At 40.1% G+C, this 17,365-nt stretch overlaps 1 protein-coding gene across 2 annotated transcripts in view; it reads right to left on the bottom strand.

Moving 5' to 3' along the window:
- The window catches only part of LOC139320491 (uncharacterized), a 177,414-nt gene that overhangs the window by 39,104 nt on the left and 120,945 nt on the right, over nucleotides 1-17,365 (bottom strand). For both annotated transcript variants that reach the window (XM_070948836.1, XM_070948837.1), the window contains exon 12: nucleotides 14,959-15,070. In XM_070948836.1, coding sequence (XP_070804937.1) covers nucleotides 14,959-15,070 — 112 coding nt within the window. The remainder of the gene's footprint in view (nucleotides 1-14,958; nucleotides 15,071-17,365) is intronic.

Below are 17,365 nucleotides of genomic sequence, written 5' to 3' on the forward strand. Positions count from 1 at the left end.
TGAGACAAGGATGTCCTCTGTCCCCTATATTATTTATATTGGCATTGGAAACATTGTTGAACGAAATTAGGAATGATAAGGATATAAAAGGATTAAGAACAAAAAACCAAGAATACAAATTACAAGAGTTCGCCGATGATGTAGTATTCATTTTAGAACGCCAAAACAATCAGGAATAAAACTATTAAGGAAAATAGAACAATACGGCAAAGTGGCAAGACTGAAAATTAATAGACAGAAAACAAAATTATTAACAAAAAATTTGACGAAAACACAGGAGAAAGAATTAGAAGAGACTAGAAATACAAACAACAACCAAAATAAAATACCTTGGAATTTGGCTCACCAATGAAGTTTCAACTCTTAAAGAAGATAATTACAACAAACTGGCCAAACAAATTCAAAAGGACTTAGAGGTATGGAGTAAACTGAGACTATCACTTTTAGGTAAAATCGCCTCGATCAAAATGACAGTCCTACCAAAAATATTATATTTATTTAGAACAATACCAATAAATCCAGGAAAATCATATTTCAAAGACCTTGACAAAATGATCTTAAAATACATATGGCAAGGAAAGAGAGCTAGGATTAAATTGAAACATCTGCAAGATACCAGAGAGAGGGGTGGTCTAGGATTACCGGACTGGCTAACTTACTATAATGCAACAGCATTAACTTGGATAAAGGACTGGATAACACTCAAAAACAAATGCATGTTAGCGTTAGAAGGATTCGATCTCTTAAAAGGATGGCACACATTCTTATGGGAGGAAAAACCCAGGCAACATGAACATTTTAGGAGACATTATATTAGAGATGCATTGGCAAAAATCTGGACGGAAATAGGAGAAAACATTACGACAAAATCCCAAGATGGATATCAACCATGGAAGCCCAAATTTACCCGAATGCAATGGATATAGATAAAATGAAAACATATGATGAATTGTTGAATACAAAAGAAGAAATGAAATCAAGAGAAGAGCTCAGAGAGCAAGGTACGGACATTGATTGGTGGCCGTATCTACAGATAAAATCAAGATATAAAATGGATAGGGAAAAATTTGGAATCCAAAAAGAATGGCATGAATTAGACAAAATTCTACCTGGGATGTCAGGGCATTTATTAATCCCATGTTTGGCTCTGGGACTAATTACCCTGGTTTAATTAGAGGAGATGAATCGAGGCTTATTCCTTGTTGCAATATTCTGAAAAAGAAACGCGAAGGAAAGTTTCTAATAAAACTCATTTATTTGTTATAAAGAAAATAAAACACCTCACTAACTAAGAAAAGTTAATTGCTACATTTTTGAAAGTAATTCTTGCCGGCTATCTCAGCCGGACCTTGCTGGAAAGAGAACAAAGGAAGGAAAAGTGTGTGAAGGAATGTGGGTGGATACGGAAACACGTAGCTTACTGATAAGAAGTTGGCAAGCTACGGAGAGTCTGACAGTCCAGAAATGATGAGCTCAGCTGGCAAATAAAATAACGCAGTGACATTCCCCTTCTTTGCCAGTTGAGCGAACATCAGGTACATCATCAAATAAGGCACATCTTCTTACGCAGATACTCGTGTTGAGCTGCTGGAAGTGGTTTGTTGAGCATATCAGCAATTTGATCATGTGTAGATACATATTGCATTTTGACAAAACCTTTTTTCACTAAATGCTTTATGTTTTGGTAACGAATGTCAATGTGTCTGGACCTAGAACCTGTAAAATGAGATTCAGAAATATAAACCACCGATTCATTGTCTTCCATCACGGTGATCGGTCGGATCGGGTGTGTCCAGATATCTGTGACTAAAGCATCAAACCAAGTTAGGGAATTACATGCATCTGAAACACAAGCATATTCAGCTTCAGTAGATGAACAAGAAACAAAATTCTGTTTACATACTTGCCAACAAACAGGACATCCATTTAAGAACATCATATAACCTGAAGTACTTTTACGTGATTTCTTATCACTTGCCCAATCAGAATCTGCATAACAACATAATTCTGCATAATCAGTATGTGTTGGTTCTAACAATAACTTCAAATGTTTGGTGTATTTTAGGTATCTCAATAATTTCTTAATACATGTCCAATGAAACTGTTTTGCCTTACCTACGTGTCGAGATAAGAGATTAACACTAAGTGCAATGTCGGGTCTGGTCCAACTACTAATGTATAACAGTGACCCAATGACTGAACGATAAAGTATTTGATCCTCGAACTCAGGACTTTCTTCTTGTGTCAAGTTGTGAAAATCTGTTTGCATGGGTGTCTTTGTTGTGTTAGCATCTTTCATGTTGCAATGATGCAAAATTTGTTCAATTTTATCTTCTTGTGAAAGACTAAACCCCTTCTGTGTTTTTTCAATCTGAACACCTAAATAAGTGCTAATATGACCTAATGATTTCAATGTGAAGTATCTCTGCAAAGCTTTGGCAAAAATTTCACTCATTTTCTTATTTGGACCAATATAAACAATATCATCAACATAAACAAGAACTATCTCATATGCATTGTTAGATCTTTTTGTGAACACGCACTCATCAGTTTCGGACTTAATAAAGCCCATTGAATTTAGTTTGTCAGTAAGACATAAATACCACATTAAACCAGATTGTTTCAGACCATAGAGACTTTTGTTTAGGAACCAGGTATCCCCTTCTTGCTGTCGGAATCCTGGAGAACTTCTCACGTAGATCTCTTCGTCTAGGTCTGCATGTAGATAAGCCGTGTCAACATCAAACTGGAAAACTTCTAAACCAAGGATAGTTGCAGTTGCTAAAGCAATTTTTACACTCTCAGTTCTGACTGTCGGTGAGTAAGTATTTGTGTAGTCCTCAGGATAACGTTGAGCGAAACCCTGAGCTACAAGTCTGGCCTTGTACAATGACTCACCATTTGGTTTCTTTTTGATTCTGTAGACCCATCGAGTGCCAATGACCTTTTTGTTTGCTGGAGGTTTTGCAGTTGTAAATACCTTAAGTTTCTTTAGACTGTCCATTTCAACCTGCATTGCATCATACCATTTGTCTTGCTCCGAATCAGGGAGCTGCTTGATTTGTGTGAAATTATCAGGTGGAAGTGTAACATTGCAAATCAAAGGCAAGGGTGCTTTTGTCAGTTGCCAAGAATATTGTTGTGGAGGGATTCCTTTTGTGGCCCTCTTGGAACGTCTCGGGACAACTGTCCAATCTTCTTCTGCTTCGTCCTCGTCCTCACTTTCGTCGCTAGCGTCAGCATCCGCGGCTTGCGAAGACGGAACATCGGGTTGAGAAGAATCAGTGGAATCTTGATCATCAATCTGCGTAGCATCAGCAGTATCATCTCTAGGAAAATAAACTCCAGGATCATTGGAATGAATCCTGGACCAGTCAATATCTTCTTCAAAATTAGCAGATTGGGAAATCACAATTGCATGTTTAGAGTCAATAAATCTGCTCCATTTTGAGTTATCATCAATACCCATAAATCTCAGTCTCTTTGCTGCTGGACTTCCTTTTCTTCTTTGAGCTAAGGGAATGTTCACCATAGCATATGAACCAAAAATATGAATGTTTTTAAGATTGGGCTTATAGCCATACAACATGAAGAAAGGAGTCTGATTTGTTACACTGCTCCAAGTACGGTTAACAATGTAATTTGCATACTTGATAGCTTCACCCCAGTATATCATATCAAGGTTGGCATCTTCTAGGAGACAACGCATCATGGTTTGCAGTACCCCTCCGTTGTGAGCCGGTATGTCAGGGGGTGAAGTCTGATGAATAATTCTATTCTTACGCATCCAGTCCTGAAAACGCTGAGACATGAACTCGGCACCACGATCACTCTGGATTCTGGCGATGCGAACTTGGTGTTGGGTAGAAACAAGGGCTGCAAAGTCTTTAAAGATCTGAAAAGTCTCTGATTTTTCTTTCATAGGATATACATATCCATATCTAGAGTAATTATCAACAATTGTTAGAAAATATTTTCTACCACCAAATGATGGCGGGAAAGGACCAACTATGTCAATGTGAACCAAATCAAAAATGTGTGTTGACAGGCGTGTAGCGCGTTTGGGAATAGCTGCTGCTTTGGATTTGGCCTTTTTGCAGACAGCACAATCCAAAAACACCTTACACCCCTTTAGATCCAAACCTTTTGCGAACTCCGGCATCTTCCTAAGAACACGGAAACTGGCATGCCCCAATCTTCTATGCCATTTGTGGATATACCTGGAATGCAAAGGTTTACCAGTTAGTGAATTCTCAACATTAACATTTTTATGCGGAATCTCAGGCTTGCTCTGAGCAATCTGTTTACCAATTCTCTTTTTGTTGGCTTTAGGAGCCTTTGGAATAGCAACAGGATCTCTCACTGGAGCATCTCTCTCTGGGCCTGTGCTCTCCCTTTTTGGAGTTTTTATACTTGCCTGAGTTTGTGTTTTAGGCTTTGGCTTTAAGTAATAAACACCACCAATTAATATGGTTGCAGCAACAATATCTCCATCTTTAACTATGTAACTTGCATTTTCAAGGTGGTGAACCTGGAATTTTAACATTCTAGACAAGTGACTCTGACTAAGCAAGTTACTGGTTGCTGTTGGTATGTAATAAACATCAGGAATGAATGCATCAAGCTCTTCAACATAAACAGTTCCTTTTCCTTTGACCTGACAAGGATGATTTGAAAAAGAATAAAGTTCACGTAGCTCTGGTTCAGGCTCGTGCATCTCTGTGAAAAGTTCCTTTCTGTAGGTAACATGCAATGCTGCACCACTGTCCAAAGTCCACAGGAGTCTTCTGTTGTACTCTGGTTGAGGTTGTGGATCATTGGTTAAAGCCAATGTGGCGAGTGGAGTTTGTGGATCACGCCGGGGACCACGACGACCTTGTCTTCCGCCTCTGCCTCTGCCTCTGGAATCTGTTCCTCTGGGCTGGTACGTGACGGGAGCTGGAACTCGTTGGGGACAATCCCGGGTGGCATGTCCCACACGATCGCAGGTGTAGCATCTTGGCATCCTAGGAGCATAGGTCCTTCCTCGGAAGGGGCGTCTAGCTGGAGCTCTTGATGCGGGTGGTCCTCTCAAGTGTGGCATGGCCAACATGAATGCCTCTTCTTCAATTAAAAGTCTACAGACATTGTCCACTGTGCGTTGAGCAATTGGGACTTGATTAATTTTTGTAACAGCATCTTTCCATTCATAATTCAAAGAGTTAATAATGATGCTGATCATTTGAATATCTTCAATGTTATGGCCTCTTTCTCTCAATTCTGTTCTCAGACCTTTCAGTTTGGTCAAATGTCCTCCAATTTGTTCACCGGGTTTCAATCTCGAACCGTGGAGTTCAGACATGAGTAAACATGAAGATTCAATTGAGATAGGTCTGTAGCAATTTTCCAATTCAGCCCAAATTTGTTGGGCCGTTGTATTTGGTGGAAAAGTGACCTGCAGTTCAGTATCCATGGACATCAATAATGTTGTGCGAGCCCTTATCTCTAAATCTCTTATTGCATAAGTCCAAGGTTGAGCAGGAGGATTAAAAACCATAGAGTGAGTGCCTTCTCTAAGAAGCAATAGTGTAATCTCACTGACCCAGGCTTTGTAATTGTGTCCTGACATTTTTAGTTTTGACTCACCAGTTAGTGGAGAGACAGAAAATGCCTGGTAAGGAGCCCGCATTTGATATGCTGGCTGTATTGGCAGAAATGCCTGTGGTATTTGCTGTGCCTGTTGTGGACCTAAAAATGGTCTTGGTTGTGCCATTGGAGGTAGGCCAGGAGGTGGCCCTCTTTGCACTTGTGGCTGGGGCACATATGCAGGCATATGTAGCTGCTGTGGCTGATGCACTGGAATCTGCTGTATTCCAGTTGCCATTTGTGCTTGATCTGCAATATTGGCATGACCTGCTGGAGATGCAGTCATTTGCCTTTGCTGCATAAAGCGTGCCTGTGTTTCTTCTAAAAGGACACCAACACTACCAGGGGGTGTTTGAGTTTGGGCCTGTGGAAATACTTGAGCCTTTTCAGCTTCCTGTAGTAAATTACTTTTGCCAGCAGATGGTGCTGCACCTTTAGCTTCGGGCAGCCCAGTTACAAGAAATGATTGCGTGGCAGGTTTATATGTAACTTGATCAGGGAGACGTTCATGTGACGTATGCAGTGCTCTTTGCCTTAATTGGCCTGACACAGAATCCACCAGGGGGAGTGTCTTTGGCTCTGGAGAAGAAGGCAATATGGCACTTTTTGAAAATCTTAAGTTATCTCCCTTATCTTGCTCAAGCATAGATATAGCCATTTTTGCCTGGGATAGCTCCTGTTCATAGAATTTTATACGGTCACGAAAGGCTTTCATAGCCAGCTCATCCAGGGTGAGCTTAGAGCTTCGAGGAGAATAATGAACTGTTTCTCTCTCTGCGTGGGAGTAATTTTGCTCAGCAGTTTGCTTTAGCCTTGCATCGAGCGTTACAAATTCAGAAGGTTCTGGGAAGACAGGTTGAGAGCTGGCATAATTAGAAGGGGGAGTTACTGACCTCAGTCGTAGTGCTTCTCCTTCAAAAACAGCTTCTGTCTTATCTCTCTCCATTTCTGTTCCCGCGGCTTTTTCTTGTTCCAGGCGTGTGGCTGTAGTAAGGGGCTGGAAATCTGAAAATATCCTGTCTGCCACCTCTTCGTTCGAAAGATCAATCAAATCATTTACGAAGAGTGGTCTTGGTTTCATTTTGCCTTTTTTCTTCTGTTTCGGCATCTTAGCAATATAATTAGCGTACCTCAGTAGCTAAAAACTAATTGCCTATGCGCTCTTATCAGAAATAACAAAACAAGGAAAAAAAGCCATAAATCAACCGTCCGAGAGCTACCAGATGTCAGGGCATTTATTAATCCCATGTTTGGCTCTGGGACTAATTACCCTGGTTTAATTAGAGGAGATGAATCGAGGCTTATTCCTTGTTGCAATATTCTGAAAAAGAAACGCGAAGGAAAGTTTCTAATAAAACTCATTTATTTGTTATAAAGAAAATAAAACACCTCACTAACTAAGAAAAGTTAATTGCTACATTTTTGAAAGTAATTCTTGCCGGCTATCTCAGCCGGACCTTGCTGGAAAGAGAACAAAGGAAGGAAAAGTGTGTGAAGGAATGTGGGTGGATACGGAAACACGTAGCTTACTGATAAGAAGTTGGCAAGCTACGGAGAGTCTGACAGTCCAGAAATGATTAGCTCAGCTGGCAAATAAAATAACGCAGTGACATGGGAAGAGTTTGACTTTGTGACTTTGTGACTCCGGATGACGTGGACAGGATTTTGGGGAGACTTAATGCGACCACATGTTTACTGGACCCATGTCCCTCCTGGTTAGTACTGGCTTCCCGGGAGGTCACACGAGGCTGGCTCCAGGGAATTATCAACGTTTCGTTGAGTGAGGGTTACTTCCCTGCTACCTTGAAAGAGGCGGTGGTGAGGCCTCTCCTCAAGAAGACCTCCCTGGACCCGGCAGTATTGGCTAACTATCGTCCTGTCTCCAACCTTCGCTTCGTGGCGAAGGTTGTTGAGAGTGTGGTTGCACGACAGTTCCCACAATTCCTGGAGGAAACGTCCTATCTGGATCCGTTCCAGTCGGGTTTCAGGCCTGGGCACAGCACAGAAACGGCATTGGTCGCGTTGGTTGATGATCTCTGGAGGGCTCGGGACAGAGGTTGCTCCTCTGTTCTGGTCCTATTAGATCTCTCAGCGGCTTTTGATACCATCGACCATGGTATCATGCTGCACCGGTTGGAAGAGTTGGGGATGGGGGGCACCGTGTTATGGTGGTTCTCCTCCTTTCTCTCTGACCGGTCGCAGTTTGTGTTGACAGGGGGGCAGAGGTCGACCTCGAGGCCTCTCATTTGTGGAGTGCCGCAAGGGTCGGTCCTCTCGCCCCTTCTGTTCAACATTTATGTGAAGCCGCTGGGCGAGATCATCCGTGGCTTTGGGGTGAGATACCACCAGTACGCTGATGACACCCAGCTGTACATCTCCACCCCAGGCCACCCCAGCGATGCCCTTGAAGTGATGGCCCAGTGCCTTGAGGCTGTACGGATCTGGATGGGGAGGAACAAGCTCAGGCTCAACCCTTCCAAGACTGAGTGACTGTGGTTCCCGGCATCCCGATATAGTCAGCTGACTCCATCGCTGACTATCGGGGGCGAGTCTTTGGCCCCCGTTGAGAGGGCGCGCAATCTGGGTGTCCTCCTGGATACGCAGCTGTCTTTGGAGGAACATCTGACGGCTGTTGCCAGGGGGACCTTTTGTCAGGTTCGCCTGATCCGCCAGTTGCGCCCCTTTCTTGATCGGGATTCCGTGTGCACAGTCACTCATGCCCTTGTCACCTCTCGCCTGGACTACTGCAACGCTCTCTACATGGGGCTCCCCTTGAGGAGCATCCGGAGGCTCCAACTGGTCCAGAATGCGGCCGCATGGGTAATTATGGGAGCTGCATGGCGCTCCCACATAACACCGCTCCTGCGCGAGCTGCACTGGCTCCCAGTGGTCTTCCGGGTGCGCTTCAAGGTGTTGGTTACCACCTTTAAAGCGCTCCATGGCATAGGACCTAGTTATCTTCGAGACCGCCTTCTGCCACCGACGACCTCCCATCGACCCGTGCGCTCCCACAGAGAGGGCCTCCTCGGGGTGCCATCAGCCAAGCAATGCAGGCTGGTGACCCCCAGGGGGAGGGCCTTCTCTGTGGGGGCACCCACCCTCTGGAATCAGCTGCCCCCAGAGATAAGGAGAATCCAAGACCTCTGTGCCTTCCGCCGTGCCCTTAAAACCTACCTTTTCCAACAAGCCGGGCTGGCCTAACAAATTTTTTAAATGATTTTAAATTTGTTTGTCTTTTTAAATTTTGGGCTAAATTGAGATATTTCCTTTTAATCTGTTCTTAATGTATTTATTATGTGTTTTTATTTGGCTGTACACCGCCCTGAGTCCCTAGGGAGAAGGGCGGTATATAAATTTGAAGTAAAAAAAAATAAAAATAAAAATTATACTGCAATCTGACGATAAATTAATAACCAAAATATATAATTATTTATTAAAATACAAATTAGAGGAAGAAGTAGTGAAGGAAAATATGATTACGTGGGCCAAGAATTTTGGATACAATATCAAATTAGAAAATTGGGAGAGAATATGGAAAGTAAACACCAAATTGGCAATGTCCGTACCTTACAAAGAAAACACATACAAGATGTTCTACAGGTGGCACCTGCCCCCTGCACGTCTGGCAAAGATGTTCCCAAACACTACACAGAACTGTTGGAAATGTAAAACACACAAAGGGACCTATTACCACATGTGGTGGTCATGCCCAAAGGTTAAAACATTCTGGAAAATGATCCCAAAACAGCTGGAAGAAATTACTACACAGAAAGTGCCTCTTCGACCAGAAACTTATTTATTAGGAATATTGACAAAAGACTACAAAAAAGAAGTACAATATTTGATAATACACATTCTTACAGCAGCCAGAATTACTTTCGCACAAATGTGGAAATTGGAAGACATGCCATCAGAAGAGAGAACAATACAAAAAACATTGGAATGTGCGGAGATGGACAGACTTACCAAAGAAATTCAAGAAAAAGAAGACTCAGATTACTATTTGATTTGGCAAAAATGGTACGATTGGTTAGAGAAAAAGAAGACGAAATAAGGGAATACCACTCAAGGACACAAAAATGAGGAACCAAAATTAATATCATTACATAAATATCATTATATAATGAAGGATATATATAGATAGATAGATAGATAGATAGATATATGGATATACAAATTACCGATGTAGCTCCATTTACAAAGCTCAAGTTGCATGACTTGATTTTAGCGTACAGTTTGTTTATGTATAGTTTGTTTTTATGTATGTATGTTTGTATATGTATGTTTGTTTATCGTTAATATATATAGATAAAAAAAGAAATGGTAGAACCTCTTAAGGAATTATTTGCTAAAATACAATGGGGAGGAGAGGTGCCACCATCCTGGAGAACAGCTTTTATTTCCCTGATTCCGAAAGAAGATCAAGATCATAGTCAACCCAAAAATTACAGACCCATATCATTGCTTAATATAGATTATAAGATCTTTGCAAAAATTTTTGGCAAATAGACTAATGTCAGTTATGCAACAAGTGATTCATAAAGATCAAACTGGATTTATACAAGGGAGACAAATGAAAAGTAATGTAAAACAAATTGTTAATATACTGGAGTATTTGGGGAAGAACAATCAAGTCCCTGCAGTGCTTATATTTTTGGATGCAGAGAAAGCATTTGATCGATTGAATTGGCAGTTTTTAGTGAAAGTAGCACAAAAGATGCAGTTGGGAGAGCATTTCATACAATCTAGTAAGGCAGTATACCAGAAACAAACAGCACAAATAATAGTTAATGGTAGTCTCACAGAAACTTTTAAAATTGAGAAAGGAACAAGACAGGGATGTCCCTTGTCTCCACTATTGTTTATTTTAACTTTGGAAGTATTGCTGAATAAAATACGGGACTCGGATAACATACAGGGTATTAAGATCAGGCAATATGATTATAGATTACGAGCATTTGCAGATGATTTGGTTGTAACTTTAACCCATCCAGTAAACTCAGTTACAGGTTTAATGGATATAATTAGGCAATATGGTCAAGTGTCAGGGTTTAAAATAAATATAGGGAAAACAAAGATGATAGTTAAGAATATGAATACAAATCAAAAAGAAGAACTGGAAAGACTAACAGGATGCGAGATAGTGAAAAAGGTTAAGTACTTAGGAATCTTTATTACAATGTCAAATGGGAAATTATACAAGTATAATTATGAATTGTTATGGCATAAAATACAGATAGAGATGGATAAATGGAAAAAATTACAACTGTCTTTGTTGGGAAGAATAGCAGTAGTTAAAATGAATGTTCTGCCCAAGTTTCTATTTCTCTTTCAAATGATACCAATACTTAAAAAGGATGCAAATTTGGAGGAATGGCAGAAAGGCATTAATAACTTTGTTTGGGCAGGGAAGAGACCAAGAGTTAAGTTAAAAATAATGCAGGATACACGTGAAAGAGGAGGTTTGAAATTGCCCAATCTAAAATTGTACTATGAAGCAGTTGTTTTGTCAGCAATTAGTGACTGGATTAATTTAACAGATAAAAGAATATTGAATATTGAAGGGTATGATTTGTTATATGGTTGGCATGCCTACTTAGTTTATGAGAAGAAGGTGGATAGGACTTTTAAAAGTCACATATTAAGGAATGCTCTCCTGTGTGTTTGGAAAAAATACCAATATAAATTGAATGGCAAGATACCCATGTGGGTAGTACCCAGACATGTGATAGAAAATATAAGTATAGAACAAAGACAGGATGTAATTACTTATAAAGAACTTCTGATTACAGAAAGAAATGTACTACAGTTAAAGCCTTTGAATATATTAAGAGAGGAAAGGGCAATTCAAACGTGGTTTCAGTATGTACAGCTGCAGAATAGACGGAAAAAAGATCAGAAAATTGGTATTACCCAAAGTGAAGAAAATTTGATAAAACAAATCAGGGACGAGAGTCAAATGCACATAAAAAGGTTGTATAATATATTGATAGAAATAGATTTGGAGACAGAGTTAGTTAAAGATTGTATGATAAAATGGGCACAAAATTTTGAGGAACCAATAATGATGGAAACATGGGAAAGGATCTGGGTAAGAAATGTAAAATTTACACAAGCTCAAAATTTGAGAGGAAATTTTTATAAAATGTTTTATAGATGGCATTTGGATCTCAAAAAGTTAGCTTGTATGTACTCAAACTTACAACCCAAATGTTGGAGATGTGATTGTGTTGATGCTACCTATTTTCATGTTTGGTGGACTTGTAAAAAAGTTAAAGCATTTTGGATAAAAATATGGTGGATTATTCAAAATATTTTTTAAAAAAGAATAAAGTTTACTCCACAGTTGTTTTTGTTAGGTATAATTACAGATTGTACAGCTATAGAGACTAATTTGATTCTGAACTTAATAACTGCAGCAAGACTCTTGGTGGCGCAGTACTGGAAGAAGGAAGATTTACCTACTATTCAAGAATGGACATTAAAAGTAGTAAATTTAGCAGAAATGGCGAAAATTTCAGCATATCTAAAGGACCATTCAAATGAGAAATATATGTTAGAATGGAGAAGATGGATTGATTATATTCAAGGCAAATATCGGACTAAAAAATTTCAAATATCTTACGAATGATCAAAGAGATTTTATAAAGTACTTAAATTTAGTTTAGTAAAAGGGGAGTTAAAAGTTCAAGAGGGGGATAGGAGGCTATAGATAATTAGTTTATGTTAGCTTATGATTGTCAAATGTTATACCCTGTATTTTGCTCTGGGAAGTGGGGGGAGGAGGGAGGGGAAGGGGAGGGTTGGAAGGGGAGGAGGGAGGGGGAAGGGGAAATGTCTGTAAAACTTTTTAAAACTTTTCAATAAAAAAAGAAGTACTCATGCAGGACCTCATTAATTAATTGCATAAATACCGCCGGGGCAATACCCTGCAAACCGAATGGCATGACCTGGAATTTATAACTGCCAAGCGGACAGTTAAAAGTGGTTTTCCATTCGTCACCCGGCTTAATACGAACCCTATAATATGCCTCCTGTAGGTCTAGTTTGGTCCTTAGCCTCTTGTGGCTAAGGTGGCCAGTAAATCCTTTATCAGCGGCAGGGGGTATAAAGCTCTACACTAACCACATTCAGACCATGAAAATCAACACAGAGGTGGAGACCTCCATCCTTTTTCTCCCTAAAAAGGACCAGAGCAGCCATTTGCGCCTGACTAGGTTGAATAAATCCTTGGGCCAGGTTCCTAACTATATATTTACGTAGCTCCTCCAATTCTTTTGGGGTCATCGAGTACATACGTGGCTTTGGCAGCTTAGCCCCAGGTACCAGCTCTATAGCACCGGTGCATAATGTGGAACTCCCTGGCAATCCAGTTGGGTTTAAGCCAAGGCCCCAGTTTTGTGTTGGTCTGGCTACACCTCTGAAACGGAATTCCTTCAAGCCGACATCCAAGTCTATGGCTGCTTGAAACCAATCAGTAAGGTGTGGCGGTAGACCTGTATAAATACAGGCCTGTCTCATGGCGGTGTGATAAAAAGCACTACGAGGCAAACACTCGTAGCACCAACTTTCTTTCAGCTCTCCTGGACAAAACGAATTCAGCAGACACAAAGCACACTGAAACAATTCTATTTGGGTTGCTAATGCTGGTTTAATGCTGTTGCTAGCTCCAAGGAATTGCTGAGTTCCAAATAATTTAAAGTTGGCGCTACGAACATTTGCCTCGTAGCGCTTTTTATCACACCGCCCCGCCCAGCCGTCACTCCCCCGCCAAACCTCTTCCGTCAGCTGTAGAGCGCCTTCCAATGCATCGCCAACCCGCCGTATTGGTATCAGTGTCAGCGGTCCCCGTCCCACCTGTCACCGATGCACCCCGTGTCCCTGAACTTGACTGCCTACACCCAGTGTTACCGTCACCACCCTTGTGAACAAACGCCCGCTCAGTATATCAAGTCATTCTGGGATTCTCCACTGCTCTTCCTTCCCATCCCTGTGTTGTCGAGCGATATGATGGGCTCGACATATTGGATTAAAGCAAGAATATGAATAGAGTTATTTTATATGTTTAAATAATATTGTGATTGGCATTAGAATAATATATTGAAATACTGAATAATGAAATAATGAAGGATAAATAATGGCTAATAAAATGATGAAAGAATATATTTTATTACTGGTATAAACAGGTATATTAATAGTGGAATCATATAGATTGGATGAATATAAAGAATATGAATAGAATTAAATTGTATGTTTAAATAATATTGTGATTGGTATTAGAATTGCATATTTAAATATCGAACAATGAAATAATGAGGGATAGTATTGTAAAAAGGGAACGTCTTTTAATATAATGGTCACATGAATATAAATTAGAATAAAGACAGAAATAAAAGGAAGAGGGAATATTAGTATACACATTTTTATAAGATAAGATAAATGTAATGATAAGAGAGAGGTTTAGAAATTGAACAGCAGTAGTATTATGTATGTTTAACAATATGAAATAATGAAAGATTATAATTTGATATAAATGTGTATTACTATTAGAAATATATAAACTGGATTAATGTGATAACTATGATTAATAATATTATTTTATTTGTACTGAAATGTATGGCACCCTTGTGTCACACTGTTCATGCATTGATATGTATATGTAATATAAAATAAAAAATTTGACAAAAAAAAACCAACAACATCTCATGAAGTTAGAATTACTAGCCCCAAATCACCCAGTCAGCTTTCATGCGTAAGGAGGAACTAGCCTGATACCTTAACCATTAGTCCAAACTAGCTCTCAATTTATTGTATACCTTGAATATCTACCATATTGTTATGTTAGAGAACATTTGATTATTGTGAATTTACGGCTTTGAAATAGACTTCCTAAAAATGATGACTCAATTAGGGAATTGTAGATTTTTTAAAAAAGGATTTCTTACTGACAAATAAGAAACTCTTAGATTTCAACAACTCCTTTACTTCACTTGATTTCCCTTACACTGAACATGAATATGTAATGGAAAAAGGTGAACTGTGCAACATATTCTGTATAAAGCAAGGCCTACACATAAACATTTCAGTTATGGAGTAATTTCAGTGTTAAACAGCAGTACTTTCAAGGACAATACAGTGTGGTGGTGTCCAATATACCCATATGCAAATTCGCACTTAATGAAAGGGTAACTGGATAACTATGTCTATCAACTCAATCCATCTCATAAAGTTATGGGAATAAAATGAGTGGACTCGCAATGTATGATGCCTTGATCGCTCAAGAAGTTATGTAATAAAAGCTATAATAAATTCATACATAAACAACAATAGTACCTTTGAAATCTTCTTGAGACTGAGGCTCATCATGTGAAGCAGTTAGATCTGAAGTGAATGAAATATCTTCCTGAAATGTTTCAACATGCTGTCCATTCATAAATATATTGATCTGGAAAAATATACATTTTGATTTAAACAAGAAGATAGTCTAATGCTATAAATATAAAAATCTACGATAGTAGGAGCAATCTGTAAACCTGTACAGTTATCCAATGAACATCTGTGTCAGACCTGCCGCAGGTAGGTCCCTTAGGAAAGAAAGACCCTTGAATCCATTTGTCCATTATATATGCCCCCCTCTCCCCCTAGTCTTTGATGGCAGGATGCCAGTGAGGTGCCAGACTAAAGATGGCAGACCTGACATACTGCCCCACTTGACAGAGACATTAGTCATATAAAGAAGACAAGACGGGAGGGAGAGACACACATAAAAGGCACAATTAATTGAATGGTCATTGAGGCTTATCCAGATATTGTTCGTGGAACTTTTTAAGCTGTCTGGATGCTTTAACGTGTTTGGAATTAGCCCAATTGGTCTCTGAGGGAGGGAAGTCTTTCCACAATACTAAATACTGAGTTTTCTCTCGAGAGAAAACAAGAGTCCAATATGTCTTTAACCTCAAAGTGCTGTTTTCCCTTGATCATGATGGGATTGGAAGATGGTTGCGATTCTGGGCATAGGGAAGATGCGATTTCTGATTTTAGAAGGCTGTAATGAAAACCAGATGCAGGGGCCTAAGATTTTTTGGTAATTTGAGTTTAACAGTCACTGGGTTGATAGCTCTTTTTATGGGAAACTTTGGGCCCAGTTTTTTGGAGGGTTATCTCTATTGTAAGTACTTGGTGGATAACTAGACCTTGTCTCAGTGGTGAAATCCAATTTTTTTTACTACTAGTTCTGTGGGCATGGCTTGGTGGGTGTGGCAGAGGAAGGATACTGCAAAATGTCCATTCCCACCCCACTCCAGGGGAAGGATACTGCAAAATCTCCATTTCCACCTCACTCTGGGGCAAGCCAGAGGTGGTATTTACTGGTTCTCTGAACTACTCAAAATTTCCAGAACCTGTCAGAACCTGCTGGATTTCACCCCTGTCTTGTCTCCAACTTTAAAGTCCTTCAGTTTTGTGTGCCTTTTGTCAGCTTGTTTTTTATATGCTTTCTGCTTCTCCTCTAAAGTTTTCTTACTACTGGCCAAGTATTTTGTAGTTGGGTGACCCACTCTTAGGTGGTTGATGGGGCGGTCTGGAGCAATTCAGGATAGACACAGAGTTCTGCCCCATGGGGTGAAACCATTGCTGCTGTGCACTGAAATATTGTAAGCAACCTCAGCAAAAGGAGGAAGGTCCACCCAACTGTCTTGTGGATAATTAATGTAACATCTGAGATATTACTCCAGGGCCCCACTTATACCTTCACAGGCACCATTAGTTTTTGGATGATGCGATGAAATAAGCCCCTGAGCGGTCTCCAGAAGTTCTAAAAACTCTTGCCAAAACCTTGAAGTGAATTGGACCCAGTGATCTTAGATGATCCTCTCCAGGGCTCAATGTAGCCTGTAATTGTGATCCACAAATAATTTGGCCAAAGTGCAAGTGGAGGAGATTTTTTTGACAGGGCACAAAGTGCACTTGCTTGGAAAATAAGTCAGTTATCACCCAAATCACTGGGTTTCCCAAGCTTTCAGGCAATTCCACTATAAAGTCTATTGAAAACTCTTTCCAAGGGGCTTTAGACTCAGCTATGGCTGGAGCAGTCTTGGTATTTTTCCTTGTTGCCTTTTGGTACAGGCATAGACAGGGCAGCTAGCTACATAGCTCTCTATGTCTTTCTTTAGCAACAATGGCCATCAAAACTGGTTCTTAACTAAGTGTGAGGTTTTAATGAAGCTGAAGTGTTCTGCTACTTTTGGTTCATGTCTTTTTTGTAAAATCAACAGTCATTGGTACAATTTGTCTCCCACCCAAGCTAAACCATCTTGTATTGTATATTCCCCCTTATGGGCTTGGAACTACTTGTCCTCCTCTAGTGCTGCTTTCAGAGCACTCATTAGATCTTCAGCTGCTTGGGTTTTTAGTTTAGCTTGTGCTTTGACGGTTACTGGGGCCGCCAACTGCCTGGATGGGATAACTGGTCTAATTCCTTCTGGTTTTGAGCAATTATATTGTGGCAGCCTGGATAAGGCATCTGCTAGGAGGTTCTTCCCCCTGGGAGATATCGCAGCATGAAATTGAATTGGTTAAAGTATTGAGCCCAGGTAACTTGTTTGGGCAATAATCTCTGGGGTTTTTTTTCAGGGCCTCTAAATTTTTATGATCAGTCCTCACTTCAAAGGTTGCCCCCCACTCCCCCTTCCTAAGAAATGCCTCCAGGTTAGGAGCACCCAGCGCACTGCATATGCTAAAC

Source organism: Pituophis catenifer, unplaced genomic scaffold, assembly GCF_029215685.1.
Source record: "Pituophis catenifer annectens isolate HBS135680 unplaced genomic scaffold, rPitCat1.0.hap2 SCAF_8, whole genome shotgun sequence".
In the NCBI taxonomy this organism is placed as follows: domain Eukaryota; kingdom Metazoa; phylum Chordata; class Lepidosauria; order Squamata; family Colubridae; genus Pituophis; species Pituophis catenifer.